The sequence below is a fragment of the Lithobates pipiens genome, unplaced genomic scaffold (genome assembly GCF_037356315.1).
Source record: "Lithobates pipiens isolate NorthernLeopardFrog02 unplaced genomic scaffold, aLitPip1_a1.2 Scaffold_19, whole genome shotgun sequence".
Taxonomy (NCBI): Eukaryota; Metazoa; Chordata; class Amphibia; order Anura; family Ranidae; genus Lithobates; species Lithobates pipiens.
The window spans coordinates 501,274,472-501,295,591 of record NW_027507764.1 but is presented as its reverse complement, the minus strand read 5'-3'; the positions used below and the strand labels follow the sequence as shown (position 1 = coordinate 501,295,591).

General features: G+C 46.8%; 1 protein-coding gene across 1 annotated transcript in view; it reads right to left on the bottom strand.

The window, feature by feature from the left end:
* The window catches only part of SDC2 (syndecan 2), a 176,072-nt gene extending 162,325 nt beyond the window's left edge, over positions 1 to 13,747 (bottom strand). Inside the window, exon 1 of the mRNA XM_077493072.1 lies at positions 13,371 to 13,747. Within this exon, the coding sequence (XP_077349198.1) occupies positions 13,371 to 13,430 (60 nt within the window). The 5' untranslated portion in view covers positions 13,431 to 13,747. The remainder of the gene's footprint in view (positions 1 to 13,370) is intronic.
* Between the last annotated feature and the right edge of the window lie 7,373 nt (positions 13,748 to 21,120).

Below are 21,120 nucleotides of genomic sequence, written 5' to 3'. Positions count from 1 at the left end.
GGGCAAGTCCAACATTGACACCCATCAGCAAAACAGGGGGCTGATTTCTCAGTGACAGCAGACAGAAAAAAGCAACAAAACCGAGTGAATTCTGAAAACAAGGACAAAAGAAACATGCCAGGTTTTAGGGCCTATTCACACCAGTGGCTACACTAGAACATTGGCAAGTGGTAGGACTGTGCTGGAATAGCTGCCCAGTGAAGTGTGAGATAGCAAAAAAAAAAAAAAAAAAAACACATACATATGTCTGCATTCCCATCTGGCTCGAAGACCGAGAACTGAGCGATCACATGACTGCTGATTGCCTTCAGTCACTTTTGTCTGCTCTGCCCCTCCAGCGCTCACTGGAGATTTGGGCTGGAGAAGGGGCAGGACCCAGTTACATCAGCTGACCGAGAGTTTTAGCCCGCTGTCAGCTGAATCTGGGTGTGCAGAAATAAGTGCACTCCTGTGACCCAAAAAAGCAATATTGCAAAATAAATAGTTTATTTTTTTACTTTTTAATTATTTCTGAAGCCTGGTTTTAAGCAGGTTTGAATCATGAAAAATCTGTTCCCTTGATTTTGCTTTGCAGAAGCTTCCTCTATCCTACATTATAAATTAAACAGGATGTAGTAAAGGGGTTGAACACACAATAATGGTGCCAGATCTGGGCGCACATATTAGCTTCTCTACCATGACAACAAAAAGTCAGTTCTATTAAATGTTTTTAATGGGGTTTTTTTCCATACTAAAAAGAGAACTTTTTTTTTCCCTGGATGCGTTTTTTTTTTTAAATAAAACACACACACACACACACACACACACACACTGCCTGTGGATACCTTCATTGGGCCCTGCCTTGCCTGCGGAGTATGTAATCTCCTCCTTTTCTTCCCAGGATGCAAAGTTCAGTGCATTAAAGACCAATCATCCGGCCCCAACACTATCACATGAGAGAGGGAGGTCATTAACCTTGTGTAAGCGCTGACACCACCCGTCACCGCGTCTGCAAAGGAGCGCGGGGAAACAGAGTCAGCTGGTGAAGGTGTTCTAGCATGGGCATCTATCGCTTTGCTCGTTGTAAATATTTTTGATGTATTTAGAAGCAACATTTCTCTTTAGTTTTGGCTAGAGTAGAGAATGGGTAAAATCCATCATTTTTTTTTCTGTATGTGTCCCATTGGGGAGATTTTCCTTTACGCCATGTCTCAGTGACACAACAGGTCATATGTCCATTGAAATAAACTGTAAAATTTTTGGATTTCCCATCACTTTCCATTAGCGATGCATAGAAATTTCAGCCAAAAATAGGGTTTTCAGCATTGCGCCGAAAGAAAAAAAAAAAGAAAAAAAGAAAAAAAAAGTGGCAATAATGGCTGCCAAAACCACTAGAGACTTTGCCGTGATTTTACCTGACTCAAAATGCATCAAAAACACAACAAGGGTGCATTTTCATGTATTCTTGCTGCGTTTTGAATGTATTTCAATGGGGAGGTGTGCTTCTGGAGTGGTTTGCCAAATACACACCAAAAATGCAGTAAGCAGGACTTTTAATACTGCTTCATATTCATTTAAATTCATATTAAAATGGCAATTTATAAAAAATATATACATATAAAAAATAAAATAAAAATAAATAACCAACAACACACACACACACACACCAATTTTGGTTTCAAATTTGGCATCCTGAATTTCCGGTACCAAAATTTTCTTTTTGGTGCACCACTACTTTCTGTGCTGTTGGCAGTGGTCACCCAAAAAAAAATTAAGAGGGTAAACCTCCCCACCAGCAACATACAGCAATAAAAACTTGACAGTTTGAAAGTTTTCCTATGCTATCCAAAAGAAAAAAAAAAAAAAAAAAAAAAGTTTCAACTATACGTAAAAAGTTTAAGGGCAGTTTTATGCCATGAATCATGCCATATTGCATGTACCCACAAAGCAATGAAGTGGCATTTTGTGACATTTTTATAATGAAATAAAATATAAAAAAGGGAAGAGGACTCCCCCTTACTGCCCAAACACAATGTACACCAGAGAACGCATTTTACCACTTGGGCTAGTATGAAGATTGTAGAGAGACAGTGAGGGGTCCCCCCCCCCCCCCCCCCATCTAAAATGCTCATGGCCTACACAGCCTATTGAATTTTGACTGCCACGCCAATACAAACCCTTTAAAATTAGCTTGTGTGTGGCCATCTGAATCTAGGCCAAACTATTTTTCTTTACAATAGTAAATAAGAGTGGCCAAAACTTTCACCCTCCAGGCCACGTCAATGGATCACAACAAACCTGCCCATGTCTGGAACTTGATAGACACCAACTTCAAGCATGAGAAACTACAAGAGCAGATGTTTTTACTCAACAATTCCATTTTCACTCAATTGCTTCCAGACGGTTTGGGGGGGGGGGGGGGGTTTGGTATTTATTTCGGTCACAGCGATGGGTAGGGCACAACACCCCCTCCTCTTTGCTCTGGAATGTGGAGATTGTATCTGTTTGATTTTCCATATAGCCTGTTTTTTGTTACAAGAGACTTATCTGGATTTGAGGGAATAAAATATAAGTCAATGCAAGCCACATTCTTTTCAAATCGTAACTAAAGTCAGAATTTTCTGTTGCAAACACAAGCTCTGAAAATGTTAAAGTGGACCTTTTATAAAAAGCACACGGTCCGCTTTACTGGCGTTCCCCCACCCGCTGAATAAAAACAAGTCAAAGCTGCTAAAATAAAGCCTTGTGAACTCCGGGAAACGGGTAGAAACCACAACCAAGGTAAGAATTTTTTTTTAACAATTATTTTTATTTAGGAGGTGGGGGGGGCTTTTAGCAAAGTGGACCTTGTATTTTCATGCAAGGTCCAATTTCGAGAAGACCGTTATGATCCATTTGACCGGTCATAGATGACGCCAATACCTAGAATGGTGGTCGGTATGGTGACCACAATCATCCAATCATGAACGAACCTTTTGTACCATCAGGAAATAAAGACACGCAAACCGATTTCTGAGGCTTGGTTCACACTGGTACGATGCGGAAACCCTGCGAATCCAGTGTGGGTTCCTGCATCTCACCTGAATCGCCGCCAGTCCACACTGTCCTATGCGAACCACCGCAGGTTTCAATAGCAAGTTAATGTCACCCCCAGATCGGTTCCCAGATCGCAGTGCAAAACGGTCAGTTCAGACAGGAATTGGATCACATGGGTGTAAAGACCCATGCAATCCGATTCTGGCACTGACAAAAGATTTAAAAAAAAATAAAGGGTCCTGCACAAGTTTGGTCCGAATGCGATGCGAATTCAGCCAATCTGTATGGCTGAATTTGCATCAGACATCTGCACAGCAATGCCGGTGCGAATCACATGTGATGTCTGGCATCGCACCAGTGTGAACCACCGAATGATTCTTATGAGAGCCTGCCTATTCTTAGCCTGCCCATACTATGTGTTGCATTAATGATTACATTTTTGTGTATGGAGGTCTGATTTTAAATAGGCTGGAGGCACGTTAAAAAAAAAAAAAAAAAAAAAAAAAACACAAACACACAACACACACACTCCACCAACTTACATAAACCTTTTCTCCACTCTGTACATTGCTGTGGTTTATATTCAAAAATGAACACTACTGCAACGCATCACACTTGACTGCATCATTGCAGCATATTTAAAGCACTAGCGTGTATTAAAGGACACAACCTACTTAGGAACACATACATGCAAAAATAAACGATGCAAACAAAAAAAAAAAAAAAAAAAAAAAAACAGTCCTCTTTTCTCGGTAGGGTTCACAATTCAAGATGTGAAAAAAAACACAACCAAACAGACAAGTCAATAACTACCTAATGCATTAGCCTGGGGTATTACTTTTACCAGCATATCATCACAAAATTAAAAAAACACGACACACAAACACGACACACAAACACAACACACAAACACGACACACAAACACAACACACAAACACAAAACACAAACACAACACACAAACACAACACACAAACACGGATCAAAAAACTTTTTATTTATTTATTAATTTTTTTGACAGTCAAGTGTCATTAAATGATCCTTGTAAAAATAACATTCAAATTCAGCATAATTCCCTAAACCACACCACCTTAGTGGAATCAAAGTTTATATATTTTTTTCTACTATTGTGTTCTCATACACGATTCACTTTACTTGAACTTCTGGTTCTTAGTTGTGAGTAGTACACATACAGTATATTTCGGTCACACGTACTCACAGCACAAATCGCGGAAATCATGGCGCCTGCCAATTCAAATCTATTTACGTCTCAGTTGATGCCGGTACCTCCCACAAGCGTCTGCCACCAAGTACCCTCACAAAACGTAAGTCAAACATTTGCTTTTCTTGGTCCCGCGGTCAGTCCAGAAGCCCATAGGTGGAAATTTTGTGAATGGGAGGTTTACGCAGCTTTTGTGAGTCGCATGTATTAACATCATCCATCTCAGCAGTGTACCGATGAGGGTGGATACACTCCCACATATAGTGGGGGACTAAACATAGCCTCCCTGATAACACATATTAGATCAAAGGGCGGCTACACTCCCATGTAGAGTGGGACTCTGGAGACCAAATGTAGCCACCCTCCTAACAGAAGTTGGATCCGAGGCCGGCTACATTTCCACATACAGTAAGAACATGGAGACCAAGCAAAGCCACCCTCACAGTAGGCGTTGAATCAGAGGGTGGCTGCACTCCCTCATACAATGGGAACATGAAGACCAAAACGTTGCCACCTTCATAATGAAAGTTGGATTTGAAGGTGGTGGTTATACAACCACATGTAGTGGGACCATGGAGACCGAACACAGCCACCCTCGTAGTAGAAGTTGGATCATGGAGACCAAAACACAGTCCCCTTTTCGATGGAAGTTGGATCAGATGAATTTATAAAATGTTTATTTCTAGATGGACTATTACAAGGTAAATCAGAAGACATCAGAAGCAGGTATTGGATAACGTTTTTTTCCCATATTGGGTTTAATGATACTTTGACCCTCTCCCCTCTGTAAACTAAACTACCGGCCACCATTAAACAGAGCAGGATCCAAAAATGCAAGCAATGCTACAGACTGGATGGTAAAACAGATGCAAGCGATCAGTACCACTGGCTGCACACATCCCGCCCAACAGCTTAGCACCAGATGTGTAAGTTGGAGCGGAGACAAAGGGAACTCAGAGCTGCTGACAGGTAAATAGAACGGAGTTACAGGCAGCTTCCATTACAGAGGAAGTAGTGGGAGTTGAAAATAGATGAATATCAAAAGCACATAAAGAAAAAAAAAAAAAAAATAATAAAAATAAAAAAAAAACCTTTGATTCTTGAAAAATACTGTATGGGCACGGCAGTTTGGTGGTTAGCACTTCTGCCTTGCAGCACTGAGGTCCTCAGTTCAAATTCCAGGATGATAGCTGAACAGAGGTTGTATTATTCTCCCTGTGCCTGGGTGGGTTTCCTCCGGGTACTCCGGTTTCCTCCCACACTCTAAAGACATGCTAGTGGGTTAACTGGCTCCTGTCTAAATTGTCCCTAGTATGTGACTGTACGAATAGGAAGTAGGGACATTCGATTGCAAGCTCCTTGAGGGCAGGTGGGACTGATGAATCTGCAATATTAGCAGATGATCAAAGCTCGCCACAGCGCCTAGAGGCGATTCAGTTCGCATTATGCGCTATACAAGTATTTCATTCAATATGTAAAATGCTGCATAAATGTTTGGTGCTCTATAAATACAATCCAGAATACCCCCTGTGATTGACAAGTGTGGTCTATATGACACACATCCCCGGGAGGGGGGGGGAAGTACTGGAGATTTTACCACCACTCAGAGCCCGTTTGATTCTACTTTGCAGCCTAGCCTTGGAACATCAAAGCAGAAATAAGCAGCTTTCAATGGCGGGGCCCTTTACCTACAGTACCCAACAACTTTGCTCAAACAAATGATCAGCAAGATTCAGCATGGGGGGTGCCAACAGGGTTGGTCCACTAATTGAAAGTGGAAAACCTTTCAGAGCTTCAGTGAGGAAGCAAAAAACCAGTGTGGAAGGCTCCAATGCAAGCTGCAGCTCACCAACTCAGATACACATCCCAGAACAGCAACTTCAAACGAAATATCACCCTCATCTACATCTGATCCTCTGTGTAGTAAGTTGGAAGCTCTGACTACCATTCTTCCAAAGCAAAACGGGAGCTACCACACTATTTATCAAAAACCTTCATAAAGCCCGTATATTGCATTCAGCCGTTTCAGGACTCTCAGCTACGTATGGAGCCCATTAATTCTAAGGAATGGGGTTTGTGAAACAGGAAAATACAACCAGCAATGAAGGAACAGATACTGTGCAGTAATGTTGATGGGCATTATCCGCTACACTTCCAATGCACCAATAGGTATCCCTAGCACATAAAAAGTCCACTTCATTAATAACTGGGAATTACACAAACATTACCCTCTTAGCCCTTGTACACACGGTCGGAGATTCCGACAACCAAATCCGTCGGATTTTGTCCGAAACTGTTGCATACACATGGTCGGACAAAGTTGTCGGAAAATCCGACATGATGACGTTATTTCTTTACGACGGGACTATGTTCACGCTAGTAGCCAATAGCTTTGGTGTAGAAATTTGATCTGAGCATGCGTGGCACTTTGTCCGATTTCTCTACACATGATCGGAGTATGTCCAATCGGAGCATTTTGTCAGAAAATATTTCCGGCAAGTTGGAAAAGTTGGTCCGACGGATATTCCGACTGAAACAGTCCGATGCAGACCACACAGTCGGAATATCCGACAAAACGCTCTGGACACATTCCGTCTGAATCTCCGACCGTGTGTACAAGGGCTTAGTGGCACCCCCACACTACAAGTGTTAAATGCTTGTTAAGGATAGACAAATAAGGTGCAATACTTCCCTTACTCCTCGCTCTCATAGGCTCCCTCCATCTGTGTGACCCATCCCCTGAAACTTTTCACCAAGAAGCCCCACTCGGATGCTGAGGTCATCAAGTACAATGCTAGACCAACAGCCTTGCATTGTATGGAAGAATGGCAAAGAACTGTCTAGAGCCCAGGATGTAGAGGAGAGTGCTAATGCAAGGAATACAGTGGCTATTACAACTTATTCCTCAACCCCTAGACCAGTGGTCTCCAAACTGAAGCCCTTTGCTTGCCTCTACCCAGCCCTTGGGGCACTATACCCCCCACTGATACTAGACACTATTCTGCCAATGGACACCAACAATGGGGAACCATTCCTCCCAGTAATGGGACACTGTTCCTCCCCCTAATACCAAATGTGATGTTTACTCCTACTGGTCACAGTCTGGCCCCCCTAAAGTCTAAAGGAAAAAAAATTGGCCCTTTGTTTATAAAGTTTGGAGACCCCTGCTCTAGGCCTAACAAGCATTTAACTCTTGAGCCAACAGTAAGGGTCATCATTTCTGAATCGTTCATGAAGCTGGGCTTTAAAATACTGCATGGACCAATTTATTTTTTTATCTTAGGCACCATCGTTTTTAGGGACAATCATGTGTCATGCCTTAGTACACCGTGCCATGTTCTGAAATACCAGCAAGTGGCAATTTGCACATATCACCCGACATAAAACCTAAAAATGATAAACTGCATTGTAGTTCTGATACAGAACTGAAACATTTGAGGGATTGGTTTACATCCATGAGTTGCAGCTATGCACATAGTACAAAGCACGGATACATCGTGGTTCCATTCATTCTGAAAAGCATCCCAATGCACCAATACAACACATACACACTGGAAAGCAAGGCAATGTGCCATAGTCAATTGCAGGGTGTTGCTGCAAACATTGGCACATGTCTGATAATTGGGATGTTTTTGTGCCTCAGAAACTCATTAATTTCAACTAATGCAATGCATGTTAACAAGTGACATAACGTGCATTAGCAAGCATGCAGCAACATACCGCACAAATGCAAATGGGCCCTTCATGTTACGGGAGGTAGATTTTTACGTAGAGATGCACCGAAACATATCATGGTGTGTTTTTCATGTGTCATGCGACTCAAAAAAATACATCAAAAAAGTAACAGGTGCGTTATTGATGCGCTCTTGCTGCATTTTCAATGCATTTCAACAAGGAGGTGCATTTTATTTTTAACTGACCAAAAATGCAGCAAGCAGGATTTTTAACACAGCAAGAAAGTGCAACAGAACAGTGTGGAGATATACATAGAATTTAAAAGGCTGCATTTTTCTTGAGCTTTTCTTGCGCTAAAAAGGGGCAGACAACGTTCGACAATAAATTCACATTCATGCTATTATGTAAAAAGACGAATATAATACATACATTTTTTTTTTATTTATTTTTTTTACACATACATATCAACTGTCATTTTCGGTTTCTGGCAAAGTGCATCCCTGCATTTTTTGGTTTTGGTGCAAAATTTAAATTCGGTGCACCTCTAATTATTAGAAAAAAAAAATAAAAAAATAAATAAATAAAAGGGGAGGACATTTGCTCAGACTGTAAACATTATACAAAGTTCCCCTACAGCTGCCTCTAAAGAAAACGCTTGTGTGAGAAGCCAGTCAGGGCCGCTGATAAGGTGGAACCAACGGTACCTCTATACAGTACTCAGGCCCCATCAGTTCAGCAGGGACAGTCCAAGCAGCAGGAGGAATCGGATCATGGACCGGAAGGGGTGACCGGTGTGGCAGAGGGTGCATTATAGAACCAATCCCCTATATGGCTCTTTGCAGCAACTGAAAGTCAGCTTCATCTCCTACTACAAGGGATCTGTTCTAGTAAATGCCCCCCACCACACTGATCATCCCTCCTGCCCACCTGTGTGCCCTTCCAGCAGCACTGACATCTGCTTCTCCTCTCCCTCCTACCAGCTGCTGCAGGGTATGAGGGATCACTTCAGGATGGCGAGCAAGTCATATAGGCTGTATGGGGCCCTGTGATTTCTAATAGCAGCCCTGGCCACAGCTGTAAGCTGCCACCCTGTGACTCCTAAGCCACGTACTAAATTCCCAGGCAGTGAAGCTGAGCCTATTAAGTTACACTATGAGTGACACCATTGTCCTGAACCACGTTGGCATCTCAAGAGTCAGAACAGGACAGCTTTCCTCTGAGAATTCTCATACAGGTATGACGCTTTATGAGATTACTTTAACTAGGCTTACAGATCTCCGCTGTATCATATCCCCCTTCATAGAGGTCACGTTGAAGCAAGTATCAAATTGCTCCTGTGTTTATGTCAATGGACAGTCCATACTGGACAACGTGCTCCAGAAATGTATTTGCAAGGCTTGCCATCACCCCGAATATGTCCGTAGTGCTCGGGAGATTCTCTATACACATCTGTATGTACAGAAAACGCTCCATCTGTATTACTCAACCTTGTTTGCATAATTTGTCTATGTTGTACAGTCCCATGGGATGACGGTTATAAGGAATAATAAAAACATAAGTGCATACAATTACTGTATAAATCAGCCTTTAGGGCATATGAAAATGACAATACAAACTTCTGTGTAACAGTGTACAAGATCAATAAAGTTACTGATGTGTCTAATATAAAGCATACAGATGGTAACAGACTGAAGATCTACCCCAAGCTATGTGGAAGCCTTGATCTAAAAGAAAGGACGATCGTACACCGCGACACTGAACAAAATCCCCCCCTGTATTACATTGTTGTCTAATATGACTGTTCACTGTTATAAGGATCTGTATGTAGCCTTTCAGCATGACATACACAGTACCATTACATTGCTCCCAGGTCTGACCGCAAGAGTTAAACAGAAAAAATAATAATAATCATCATCATCAGCGTCTATAGGAGATGGGCTTATCTGCACAAAAAGTTTGGCTTATTTCAGCAAGTCTTCCCAGGAGTCTAGACAGTCAGCACTCCAGGGCAGGACCCTGCAACCCATTCATGTGTCTGAATTCTTTAGGTTTTCTATAAAAAAAAAAAAAAAAAAAAAAAAAAAAAAAAAAAAAAAACACGGACGGGTTAAATAGATTCCACTGAGATTTATGTTGTCAGTCTCCAGGAAATAAATTCCACAACTGCCCTGCAGTCCTGGGTGACATTTATTAAAAACCGAAAGCTACAAAAACAAGCTCAGTCCTCTGCCAAATAAGAGGTACGGGAATCGGCACACAAAGCAAAGTCGTAGATTAGAAAAAAACAGGAACATAAAGAAAAAAGTAAATCGAAACAAGAAGGGGGAAGAAGAGGAAAAAAAAAAAAAAAATATATATTATATATATATATATATATATATATATATGAGCAAAAAATAAAAAAAATATTTTATTTAATTATTACAGGTATGTCTATATCGCTGTCAATTTATGCAGCACTTTACACATTTATATTGTACATTCCCATTGGTCCCTGTCCTCCAAATGCAAGATCCCTACCCTAACTCACATTCATACATACTAGGGCCACATTTTGACAGGAGTCAAGTAACCCACCAACATGAGTGTGGGAGGAAAACTGCACAGGGAGAATATGCAAACCCCAGGCATGTAGTATGGATGGGATTCGAGGTAAGGATCCTAATAAAAAAAATAAAAATAAAAAAAAAATAAAAAAAAACACACACACACACACACACACACACACAACAAGAAATAAAGAAAATTGTAAAAAGATATAGAAAAAATAATTATATATATATATATATTAAAAAAAGAGTAAAAAAAATAACAGCAAAACAAAGAAAGAAAAAAAAACTAGCATTAAAAAGCCAGGACCAGAAATACCTTCACACACAAAAAAAAAAAAAAAAAAAAGTTGAACGTCTGAAAACAAGTTTCCATCCTGCCCAGGGCTGGTGGCTCTGTCAACAAAAGGGGGGTATTTGTAGTGGATGGGGCTTAGCAGGAAGTGGGGGAGGGGAACACAATATCATAAACACAGCTGAGGCTCTGGGGGGTCTCTCTTTTTTTCCATTAAAGCCATCAATAAGTTGAGTGAATTTCTAGCGGCACTGAAAATAGTCCTTCCCACACCCCACTTAAAAAGTGTGTTTACAATTTCCATCATTGAGACTATCAAACAAACCCACTATCCAAGGCTAACCAGCTCCATCCCCCTGTACTAAACTCATGTGACCCCTGCATTCCCCGACATCAGGGGGCCCATAGGGACCCCGGGGCTCTTCCAAAACGTCTTCAAAAATCTCAACTGGCATGAACCCAAAAATTATTTTGAATGGATGAGTAGATGATGTGATGTATAACCAGGTCTGGGGCTCACTGCCACATATGGAGATACAAACACAAAATCCGGGACTCTGCGACCAAAAACACCACCGACTTTCCACCACCAATACGGCAAACAATCCTCAACATCACGGCTACTCAGTCAACTAAAGTACAAAAAAAATAAAAAATCTAAGTAGATAAGATTAGAGCCAATTAGCCATTAAATATTCCCCATTGGTGAGTGTTGGGTATTGCGGAGTAGAATGAGTGGAATTACTGCCATTGAGTCGAGAGGTCTCCTATGGTGGAGAGTGGGGGGGTCACCTATGGTGGAGAGTGGGGGGGGGGGGTGGGTTTCCTGTGACCAGGGAGTGAAGAGGTCTCCTATGGCCAGGGGGGGTCTCCTATGGCAGGGAGCAGGGGGGGGGGGGGGTCTCCTATGGCGTGGAGCGGGTCTCCTATTGGGCGGAGAGCCTCCTATTGGGCGGAGAGTGGGGGGGGTCCTATGGCCAGGGAGTGCGGGGGGTCTCCTATGGCCAGGGAGTGCGGGGGGGGGGGGGGGGGTCTCCTATGGCCAGGGAGTGCGGGGGGGGGGTCTCCTATGGCCAGGGAGTGCGGGGGGGGGGGGGTCTCCTATGGCCAGGGAGTGCGGGGGGGGGGGTCTCCTATGGCCAGGGAGTGCGGGGGGGGGGGGTCTCCTATGGCCAGGGAGTGCGGGGGGGGGGGGTCTCCTATGGCCAGGGAGTGCGGGGGGGGGGGGTCTCCTATGGCCAGGGAGTGCGGGGGGGGTCTCCTATGGCCAGGGAGTGCGGGGGGGGGGGGTCTCCTATGGCCAGGGAGTGCGGGGGGGGGGTCTCCTATGGCCAGGGAGTGCGGGGGGGGGTCTCCTATGGCCAGGGAGTGCGGGGGGGGGGGTCTCCTATGGCCGGGAGTGCGGGGGGGGGGGGCTCTCCTATGGCCAGGGAGTGCGGGGGGGGGCTCTCCTATGGCGGGGAGTGGGGGGGGGGCTCTCCTATGGCAGGGAGTGGGGGGGGGGGGGGGCTCCTATGGCAGGGAGTGGGGGGGGGGGGGGCTCCTATGGCAGGGAGTGGGGGGGGGGGCTCCTATGGCGGGGAGTGGGGGGGGCTCTCTTATGGCGGAGTGACCTCCTGGGAGCTCACATCTGCTCTGCACATGACATTTACACAAAATCCGCCATTCTCACAACACCTCCTATGGTGGAAGTTCGCTGTCACATCTATACTTTGCTGGGAGGGGGGAGGGGGAAGGGAACAGAAGCCGATTCCTGTAAACAGGCGTCATCATAAGTCAGCCAGGATTGTTGCTATGGGCAACAGCTACACAACACCCCACGGCCTGGTAGCACCAGCTTTTGTGCTATGCGTGGCTGTATCAGATAAAGTCAGTGCAAAGGCTTCACCTTTCCCCATTAGCACCAGTACAATGCACAAGGAAGGATCAGATGTCAATATAGGAATTAAGTCATGCTGGTTGCCATGGGCAACAGCTGCAATGTCCCCCCCAATCAGCTCTAGTGCCATGCAGTAGAGGTTGTCTGATCAAGTAATGCTGGTTGCTAAGGGCAACAGATGTGCTTTGCCCCCCTCCCCCAGTAGCGCCGGCTTGTTTACCATGCAGAAGGCTGCATCAGATAAAGTCAGGTTGGTTGCTAAGGGTAACAGCTGTACTTTCTCCCAATCAGTACCAGAAAATGCAGAAGCGGGAAGCAGATATCAATGGGGGGGGGGGGGGTGAAACCAGGGTGGTTGCTAGGGGCAACTGCAATTCCACCCCCTCTGTCAGCTCTAGTAAAATGCAGAAGGGGTATCAGATGACACCAGACTAGTTGCTATGGGCAACAGCTGAACCCCCCCATCAGCACCAATACATTACAGTGAGGTGTATCAGAACCGGGCTGGTTGTCATGGGCAACAGACGCCCCTCCTCACTACCTCCTTACTAGCCTGTGTAGCATGCAGAGGTCTGTGTCAGAGAACACCAGACAGGTTGTTATGGGCAACAGCCGCACTGCCCCCTCTCAGTACCACAACAATCCAGGAGGGGGCATCAGATGCAGCCAGGATGGTTGCTATGGACAACACTCCCCTCCCCCCGGTGTGTGGAGTGTGGGGTCCCGGTACACTCACCGTCTCCCCGGACACAAGGGCCAGCCAGCCGAAGCCCAGCACGATCCATATATTCCTCATTGTCACACGCCGCAAACTTCTTCAGCCGGATCCCAGATCACTTGTTGCTATAGAATTCCCCAACACCGAGCCCCGAACACCGCCGGCTTCCCGGCCACTCCGCTCCGATCCCCAACCAGGTCTGGGCTGCCCGTCTCACGTGATCCCCGGAGGAAGCGGCGGAGGTCGGCCGATCAGTCCCGTACAGTGTGATCGCCGCTCACTCACTGCTGAAGGCTAAAGACTGACTACGACTGCACAGTGCACCGCTCTGATCGCTTCACTGTGTGTGAGAGAGAGAGAGAGAGAGAGAGAGAGAGACCGTCCTCCTCCGCCTCACTGCACTCCGCTGTGTGGACTAGTGCGACTCCTACCGTACTACACCCGGGAGAGAGACGGGGGGGGCAGGAAGTGTCTGATCCCTCCGTCCCTCCTACTCTCCTTATTTACTACTCCTTACTACCCCCTCCTACCACAATTACCCTCCTCCTACCAAAACTACCCCTCTCCTACCACCATTGCCCCCTCCTACCATAACTACCCCATTCTACCACAACTACCACCATCCTACCACAACTACCACAACTACCCCATTCTACCACAACTACCCCCATCCTACCACAACTACCCCCCTCCTACCACAACTACCCCCCTCCTACCACAACTACCCCCATTCTACCACAACTACCCCCCTCCTACCACAACTACCCCCATCCTACCACAACTACCCCCATCCTACCACAACTACCCCCATCCTACCACAACTACCCCCATCCTACCACAACTACCCCATTCTACCACAACTACCACCATCCTACCACAACTACCACCATCCTACCACAACTACCCCCCTCCTACCACAACTACCCCCCTCCTACCACAATTACCCCCCTCCTACCACAACTACCCCCATTCTACCACGACTACCCCCTCCTACCACGACTGCCCCCATCCAATCACGACTACCCCCATCCTACCACAACTACCCCCATCCTACCACAACTACCCCCTCCTACCATAACTACCCCTCTCCTACCAAAACTACCCCATCTTACCACAACTACCCCACCCTACCACAACTGCCCCACCCTACCACAACTGCCCCCACCCTACCACAACTGCCCCCATCCTACCACAACTACCCCATCTTACCACAACTGCCCCCACCCTACCACAACTGCCCCCACCCTACCACATTTGCCCCCACCCTACCACAACTGCCCCATCCTAAAACAACTACCCCTCTCCTACCACAACTACTCCCATCCTACCACAACTACTCCCATCCTACCACAACTACCTCCATCCTACCTCAACTTCCCCCATCCTACCACAACTACACCTCTCCTACCACAACTACCTTTTTCCTACCACAACTGCCCTTTTCCTACCACAACTGCCCTTTTCCTACCACAACTGCCCTTTTCCTACTACAACCGCCCTTCTCCTACCACAGCTACCCATGTCTTACCACAACTACCCTTCTCCTACCTCAACTGCCCTTCTCCTACCTCAACTACCCCTCTCTTACCACAACTACTCCCATCCTTCCACAACTACCTCCATCCTACCACAACTACCCTTCTCCTACCACAACTACCCTTCTCCTACAACTGCCCTTTTCCTACCACAACTGCCCTTTTCCTACTACAACCACCCTTCTCCTACCACAAACTACCCTTCTACTACCACAGCTACCCCTGTCCTACCACAACTACCCTTCTCCTACCTCAACTACCCTTCTCCTACCTCAACTACCCTTATCCTACCTCAACTGCCCTTCTCCTACCACAACTGCCCTTTGCCTACTACAACCGCCCTTCTCCTACCACAAACTACCCTTCTACTACCACAAACTACCCTTCTACTACCACAGCTACCCTTCTACTACCACAGCTACCCTTCTCCTACCACAACTGCCCTTTTCCTACTACAAGCGCCCTTCTCCTACCACAAACTATCCTTCTACTACCACAACTGCCCTTTTCCTACTACAACCGCCCTTCTCCTACCACAAACTACCCTTCTACTACCACAGCTACCCCTGTGCTACCACAACTACCCTTCTCCTACTACAACTACCCTTCTCCTACCACAACTGCCTTTCTCCTACCACAACTGCCCTTTTCCTACCACAACTGCCCTTTTCCTACCACAACTGCCCTTTTCCTACCACAGCTGCCCTTTTCCTACTACAAGCGCCCTTCTCCTACCACAAACTATCCTTCTACTACCACAACTGCCCTTTTCCTACTACAACCGCCCTTCTACCACAAACTACCCTTCTACTACCTCAACTGCCCTTCTCCTACCTCAACTACCCCTCTCTTACCACAACTACTCCCATCCTACCACAACTACCTCCATCCTACCACAACTACCCTTCTCCTACCACAACTACCCTTCTCCTACAACTGCCCTTTTCCTACCACAACCGCCCTTTTCCTACTACAACCACCCTTCTCCTACCACAAACTACCCTTCTACTACCACAGCTACCCCTGTCCTACCACAACTACCCTTCTCCTACCTCAACTGCCCTTCTCCTACCTCAACTGCCCTTCTCCTACCTCAACTGCCCTTCTCCTACCACAACTGCCCTTTTCCTACTACAACCGCCCTTCTCCTACCACAAACTACCCTTCTACTACCACAGCTACCCTTCTCCTACCACAGCTACCCTTCTTCTACCACAGCTACCCTTCTCCTACCACAACTGCCCTTTTCCTACTACAAGCGCCCTTCTCCTACCACAAACTATCCTTCTACTACCACAACTGGCCTTTTCCTACTACAACCGCCCTTCTCCTACCACAAACTACCCTTCTACTACCACAGCTACCCCTGTGCTACCACAACTACCCTTCTCCTACCACAACTGCCTTTCTCCTACCACAACTGCCTTTCTCCTACCACAACTGCCCTTTTCCTACCACAACTGCCCTTTTCCTACTACAAGCGCCCTTCTCCTACCACAAACTATCCTTCTACTACCACAACTGCCCTTTTCCTACTACAACCGCCCTTCTCCTACCACAAACTACCCTTCTACTACCACAGCTACCCCTGTGCTACCACAACTACCCTTCTCCTACCACAACTACCCTTCTCCTACCACAACTGCCTTTCTCCTACCACAACTGCCTTTCTCCTACCACAACTGCCTTTCTCCTACCACAACTGCCTTTTGCCTACCACAACTGCCCTTTTCCTACCACAACTGCCCTTTTCCTACTACAAGCGCCCTTCTCCTACCATAAACGACCCTTCTACTACCACAACTGCCCTTCTCCTACCTCAACTACCCTTCTCCTACCTCAACTTCCCTTCTCCTACCTCAACTACCCTTCTCCTACCTTAACTACCCTTCTCCTATCACAACTGCCCTTTTTCTACTACAACCGCCCTTCTCCTACCAAAAACTACCCTTCTACTACCACAGCAACACCTGTCCTACCACAACTACCCTTCTCCTACCACAACTGCCCTTTTCCTACCACAACTGCCCTTTTCCTACTACAAGCGCCCTTCTTCTACCACAAACTACCCTTCTACTACCACAGCTACCTCTCTCCTACCACAACTGCCCTTCTCTTACCTCAACTGCCCTTCTCCTACCTCAACTGCCCAACTGCCCTTCTCCTACCTCAACTGCCCTTCTACCTCAACTACCCTTCTCCTACCTCAACTACTCTTCTCCTACCTCAACTACCCCTCTCCTACCACAACTACCCTTCTCATACCTCAACTTCCCCTCTCCTACCACAACTACCCTTCTCCTTCCAGGATCTAACAAATACCACTGTCCTAACACAACTACCCTTCTACCAGATACCACAAACTACGCCTGTCTGACAGGATGCAAAGCACCACAACTATCCCTGTCCTACCAGAAACCACCCCATTCCTACCAAGATACTACAAACTGCAACTACTCCTGTCCGACAATATGTAACACACCACATTTTCCCTGTCCTACCAGAAACTACCCCTGTTCTACCAGGATACTACAAACTACAATTACCCCTGCCAGCAGTGCGCTGCTAATAGCTGTACTGTAGTTTTCTGTATCTGTAGCGATGTGCTGAGTACATACCTCCCAACATTTAAAGATGGGAATGAGGGACACCTACTAACAAATGTATGTAGGCTTAGGACACACCCCCTGCCACAAACCATTAAAGGAGAATTAACCAAAAAAAGGTTAATTCAATCCACAAGGGATTTTTTTTAACACTACTATTCCTTTTTATTGGCTTTTAAAATTTACAAATGCAACAATTTAGAATTTGGATGAAAGGTTTAGCACTGGAAAACACTTTTTGAAAGATAAAAATTGCATTTTATATACAACTATATAGATCAGACCAAAAGGAGGGACAGAGGGACATTGCTCCAAATCGGGGACAGTCCCTCAAAATCAGGGGCAGTTGGGAGTGAGCTCCTGCACCCGGCACAAGCCTAGACGGGCTGCACCAGCCCTTCACTCCAACTATGAAGGCGCTTTGTAGTCCCGGGTGCATTAGTGGCTGACTAGTGGCAGTTAATTAACACTGACACTGGTGCCACTAATGCAGCACAAAGGGGTTAATTAACTGCCACTGATCAGCCACTAATGCATCAGTGGCAGTACGTTAACCCCCCCCCCCCCCCCCTGATGCTGCATATTACAAATACCATTGCTATTTAACCACTTGAAAACTGATTTGTTGAGACTGTCCCAGCGAATCAGGGTTGAGTCCCGGATCACCTGCAGTGCGTGTGGGGTGTCTAGGTTCCCGGGCGCTGGGGGCAACATTGTGAATGGCAGCCGCCAGCCGGCATCTCTCCTTGCTGGTTCGGCTTCCTCTGTCACACGTGCGGTGGGGGGGGGGTAGGTCCACCCTAGGTGCCACACGTGGGGGCTGTCTGTGCTGACGCTATGGAGGTGCACTCCGCAGCCAGGTCGGGTGACACCCGTCAGAGGAGACACCATTTCAAGGGCGGCGAAGGCTCTGGCTGCTTCCTTTGGCAGTTTTCTTTTGGCCAGAACACCCCCGGTGCAGCGGTCGTGCTAGCCTGGCCTGGTCTGTGTGTTCCTCCTCGCTCCTCCCACCACTTCTGTGCTGCCAAGTCAGGCCTGTCACTATTCTCCGCCTGGACGTCGTGGCTGCCGCTGTGTCCTCCAGAGTCCAGCCCTCCCTAGCTGCTGCCCGAGTGTACCTGAGGCTGAGCCAACTGCCCGCCCTGGGGGGAAGGGGTTGCACTGATTGGCACTGGTGAGCCTGCACGGATTGGCACTGGTGAGCCTGTACCGATGGGCACTGATTGACACTGGTGAGCCTGCACTGCTGGGCATTGATTGACACTGGTGAGCCTGCACTGATTGGCACTGCTGAGCCTGCACTGATGAACACTAATTTTGACTGGTGAGCCTGCACGGATTGGCACTGGTGAGCCTGTACTGATGGGCACTGATTGACACTGGTGAGCCTGCACTGGTGAGCTTGCACTGCTGGGCATTGATTGACACTGGTGAGCCTGCACTGATTGGCACTGCTGAGCCTGCACTGATGAACACTAATTTTGACTGGGGAGCCTGCACTGGTGAGCCTGCACCACTAATGGGAACTAATTGACACTGGTGAGCCTGCACTGATTGGCACTGCTAAGCCTGCACTAATGGGCACTGGTGAGCCTGCACTTATGGGCACTGATTGGCACTGGTGAGCCTGCACTGATTAGCACCGGTGAGCCGGCACTGGTGAGCCTGCACTGATGGTATGAAAGTTGGGGGGGGGGTTGCTAGATATAGGATTTGCCCCGGGTGCCAAATACTCTAGGTACGCCCCTGCACACCTGCATTGTGTAGAGTGGAGCACACTGAACCAGACCCCTCCTCCTGCTGCAATGTTTTGTTTTCCCGTACAGAGGAGGAGGCGGGGAGCATGCACTCCTCTCTGGAAGAACGGCAATCTTTTTACTGTCCAAGTGACGCTTGCAGAGGAAGGGCTGCTTGTCCAAGACGCAAAGCTCCGCCCACTGGACTCTGGGAATGTGGGGGGACTCTTAGTGATGGCCGGTCGTTTCGCGGCGAATTTCGGCTGTTCGCGGTCCGCCCGTTCGGCGGACTATTGGCGCCGTTCGCTCGGCGGACTTCCATGTTTACTGTGTAAAAGAACTTTGACCTATGATGACACATCCATCATGGGGTACAGGACAGCCAATTGAGACATTACAGCACATGGACACTTGGACATTCCCCCTAACTTATAAATAGACCCGATCCGGCGGCCATTTTACATTCTTTCTTCTGTCACTATAGGGAGAGGTTGCTGTGTGGAGCAGGGAGAGATTGCAGTGACCCAAATCGCTAGCTATTTGGTACACAAAAGTTCTTTTCAGGACTGGTATAGGTGTTAGGTGTATATAGGTTTGCTGTGCTACTGATTGTTGCAGCAGCCTGAGTGTCTTTTGTCAGTTTAGAGAAAGGAACAGGACGGTGTGTCTGCTGTAGGGACAGTCAGTTTAGTCATTAGCTGTTACTATCAGGTCCACAAAAGTGCTATTCCAGTTATTGTTCCAGTAGCCTCTGTTTTGTCAGTTTATATAGGGACAGGCAGGAAGCTGTGTGTGAGGCAGTGAGGGTCAGTTTAATCAGTAGCTGTTACTATATTAGGTCCACAAAGGTTCTTTTCAGGACTGGTATCAGTGGTATGGTAATAGGCTTATACACGTATAATATTCTTTCTTCCAAATATAGAAAGAATATTATACTTGACTGCTGCCCTTCTGCTGCAGTCTGCTAATCATTCACAACCTACTTGTTCCACAAAGGTCCTTATAAGGACTGGTAAGGTAATAACCTGGTGTAGGGTGCTACAGTACATAGGGTTGAGTGAGGTACAGTCTGCCATTCTATAAGGACTGGTATAGGTCCACAATACATAGGGTTGAGGTGCACTACTGCTGACCGCTGCTCTATACTGCAGCAGTCCTTCATCGGTATAAGGACTGAAGTACAGTCTGCTAATCACTCACACACAACCTACTTGTTCCACAAAGGTCCTTATAAGGACTGGTAAGGTATAGGGTACTAAAGTACATAGGGTTGAGTGAGGTACAGTCTGCCATTCTATAAGGACTGGTATAGGTCCACAATACATAGGGTTGAGGTGCACTACTGCTGACCGCTGCCCTATACTGCAGCAGTCCTTCATTGGTATAGGGACTGACGTACAGTCTGCTAATCACTCACACACAACCTACTTGTTCCACAAAGGTCCTTATAAGGACTGGTAAGGTATAGGGTACTGCAGTACATAGGGTTGAGTGAGGTACAGTCTGCCATTCTATAAGGACTGGTATAGGTCCACAATACATAGGGTTGAGGTGCACTACTGCTGACCGCTGCCCTATACTGCAGCAGTCCTTCATCGGTATAGGGACTGAGAGTTTTGTCACATGGTCATTTAAAAAATGACAGGCAGAGGAAGAGGCAGGCCCTTCCGCAGGGGTGGTAGGGGTAGGGCAGGAGCAACAGGCTTGAGCCAAAGTGGGAAGTTGCAGAAGGTGCGTTCAATTACTTTAAAGGACGCACCAGACTTGGTTGAGTGGCTTACTCAGCCTTACTCTTCTGCACCCTCCTCATCCTCTCGATCTGCACCCTCTTCTTCACTCTCTGCTATGTGCACCCCCAAAGACACTACCACCAACAACACCACCACCACCA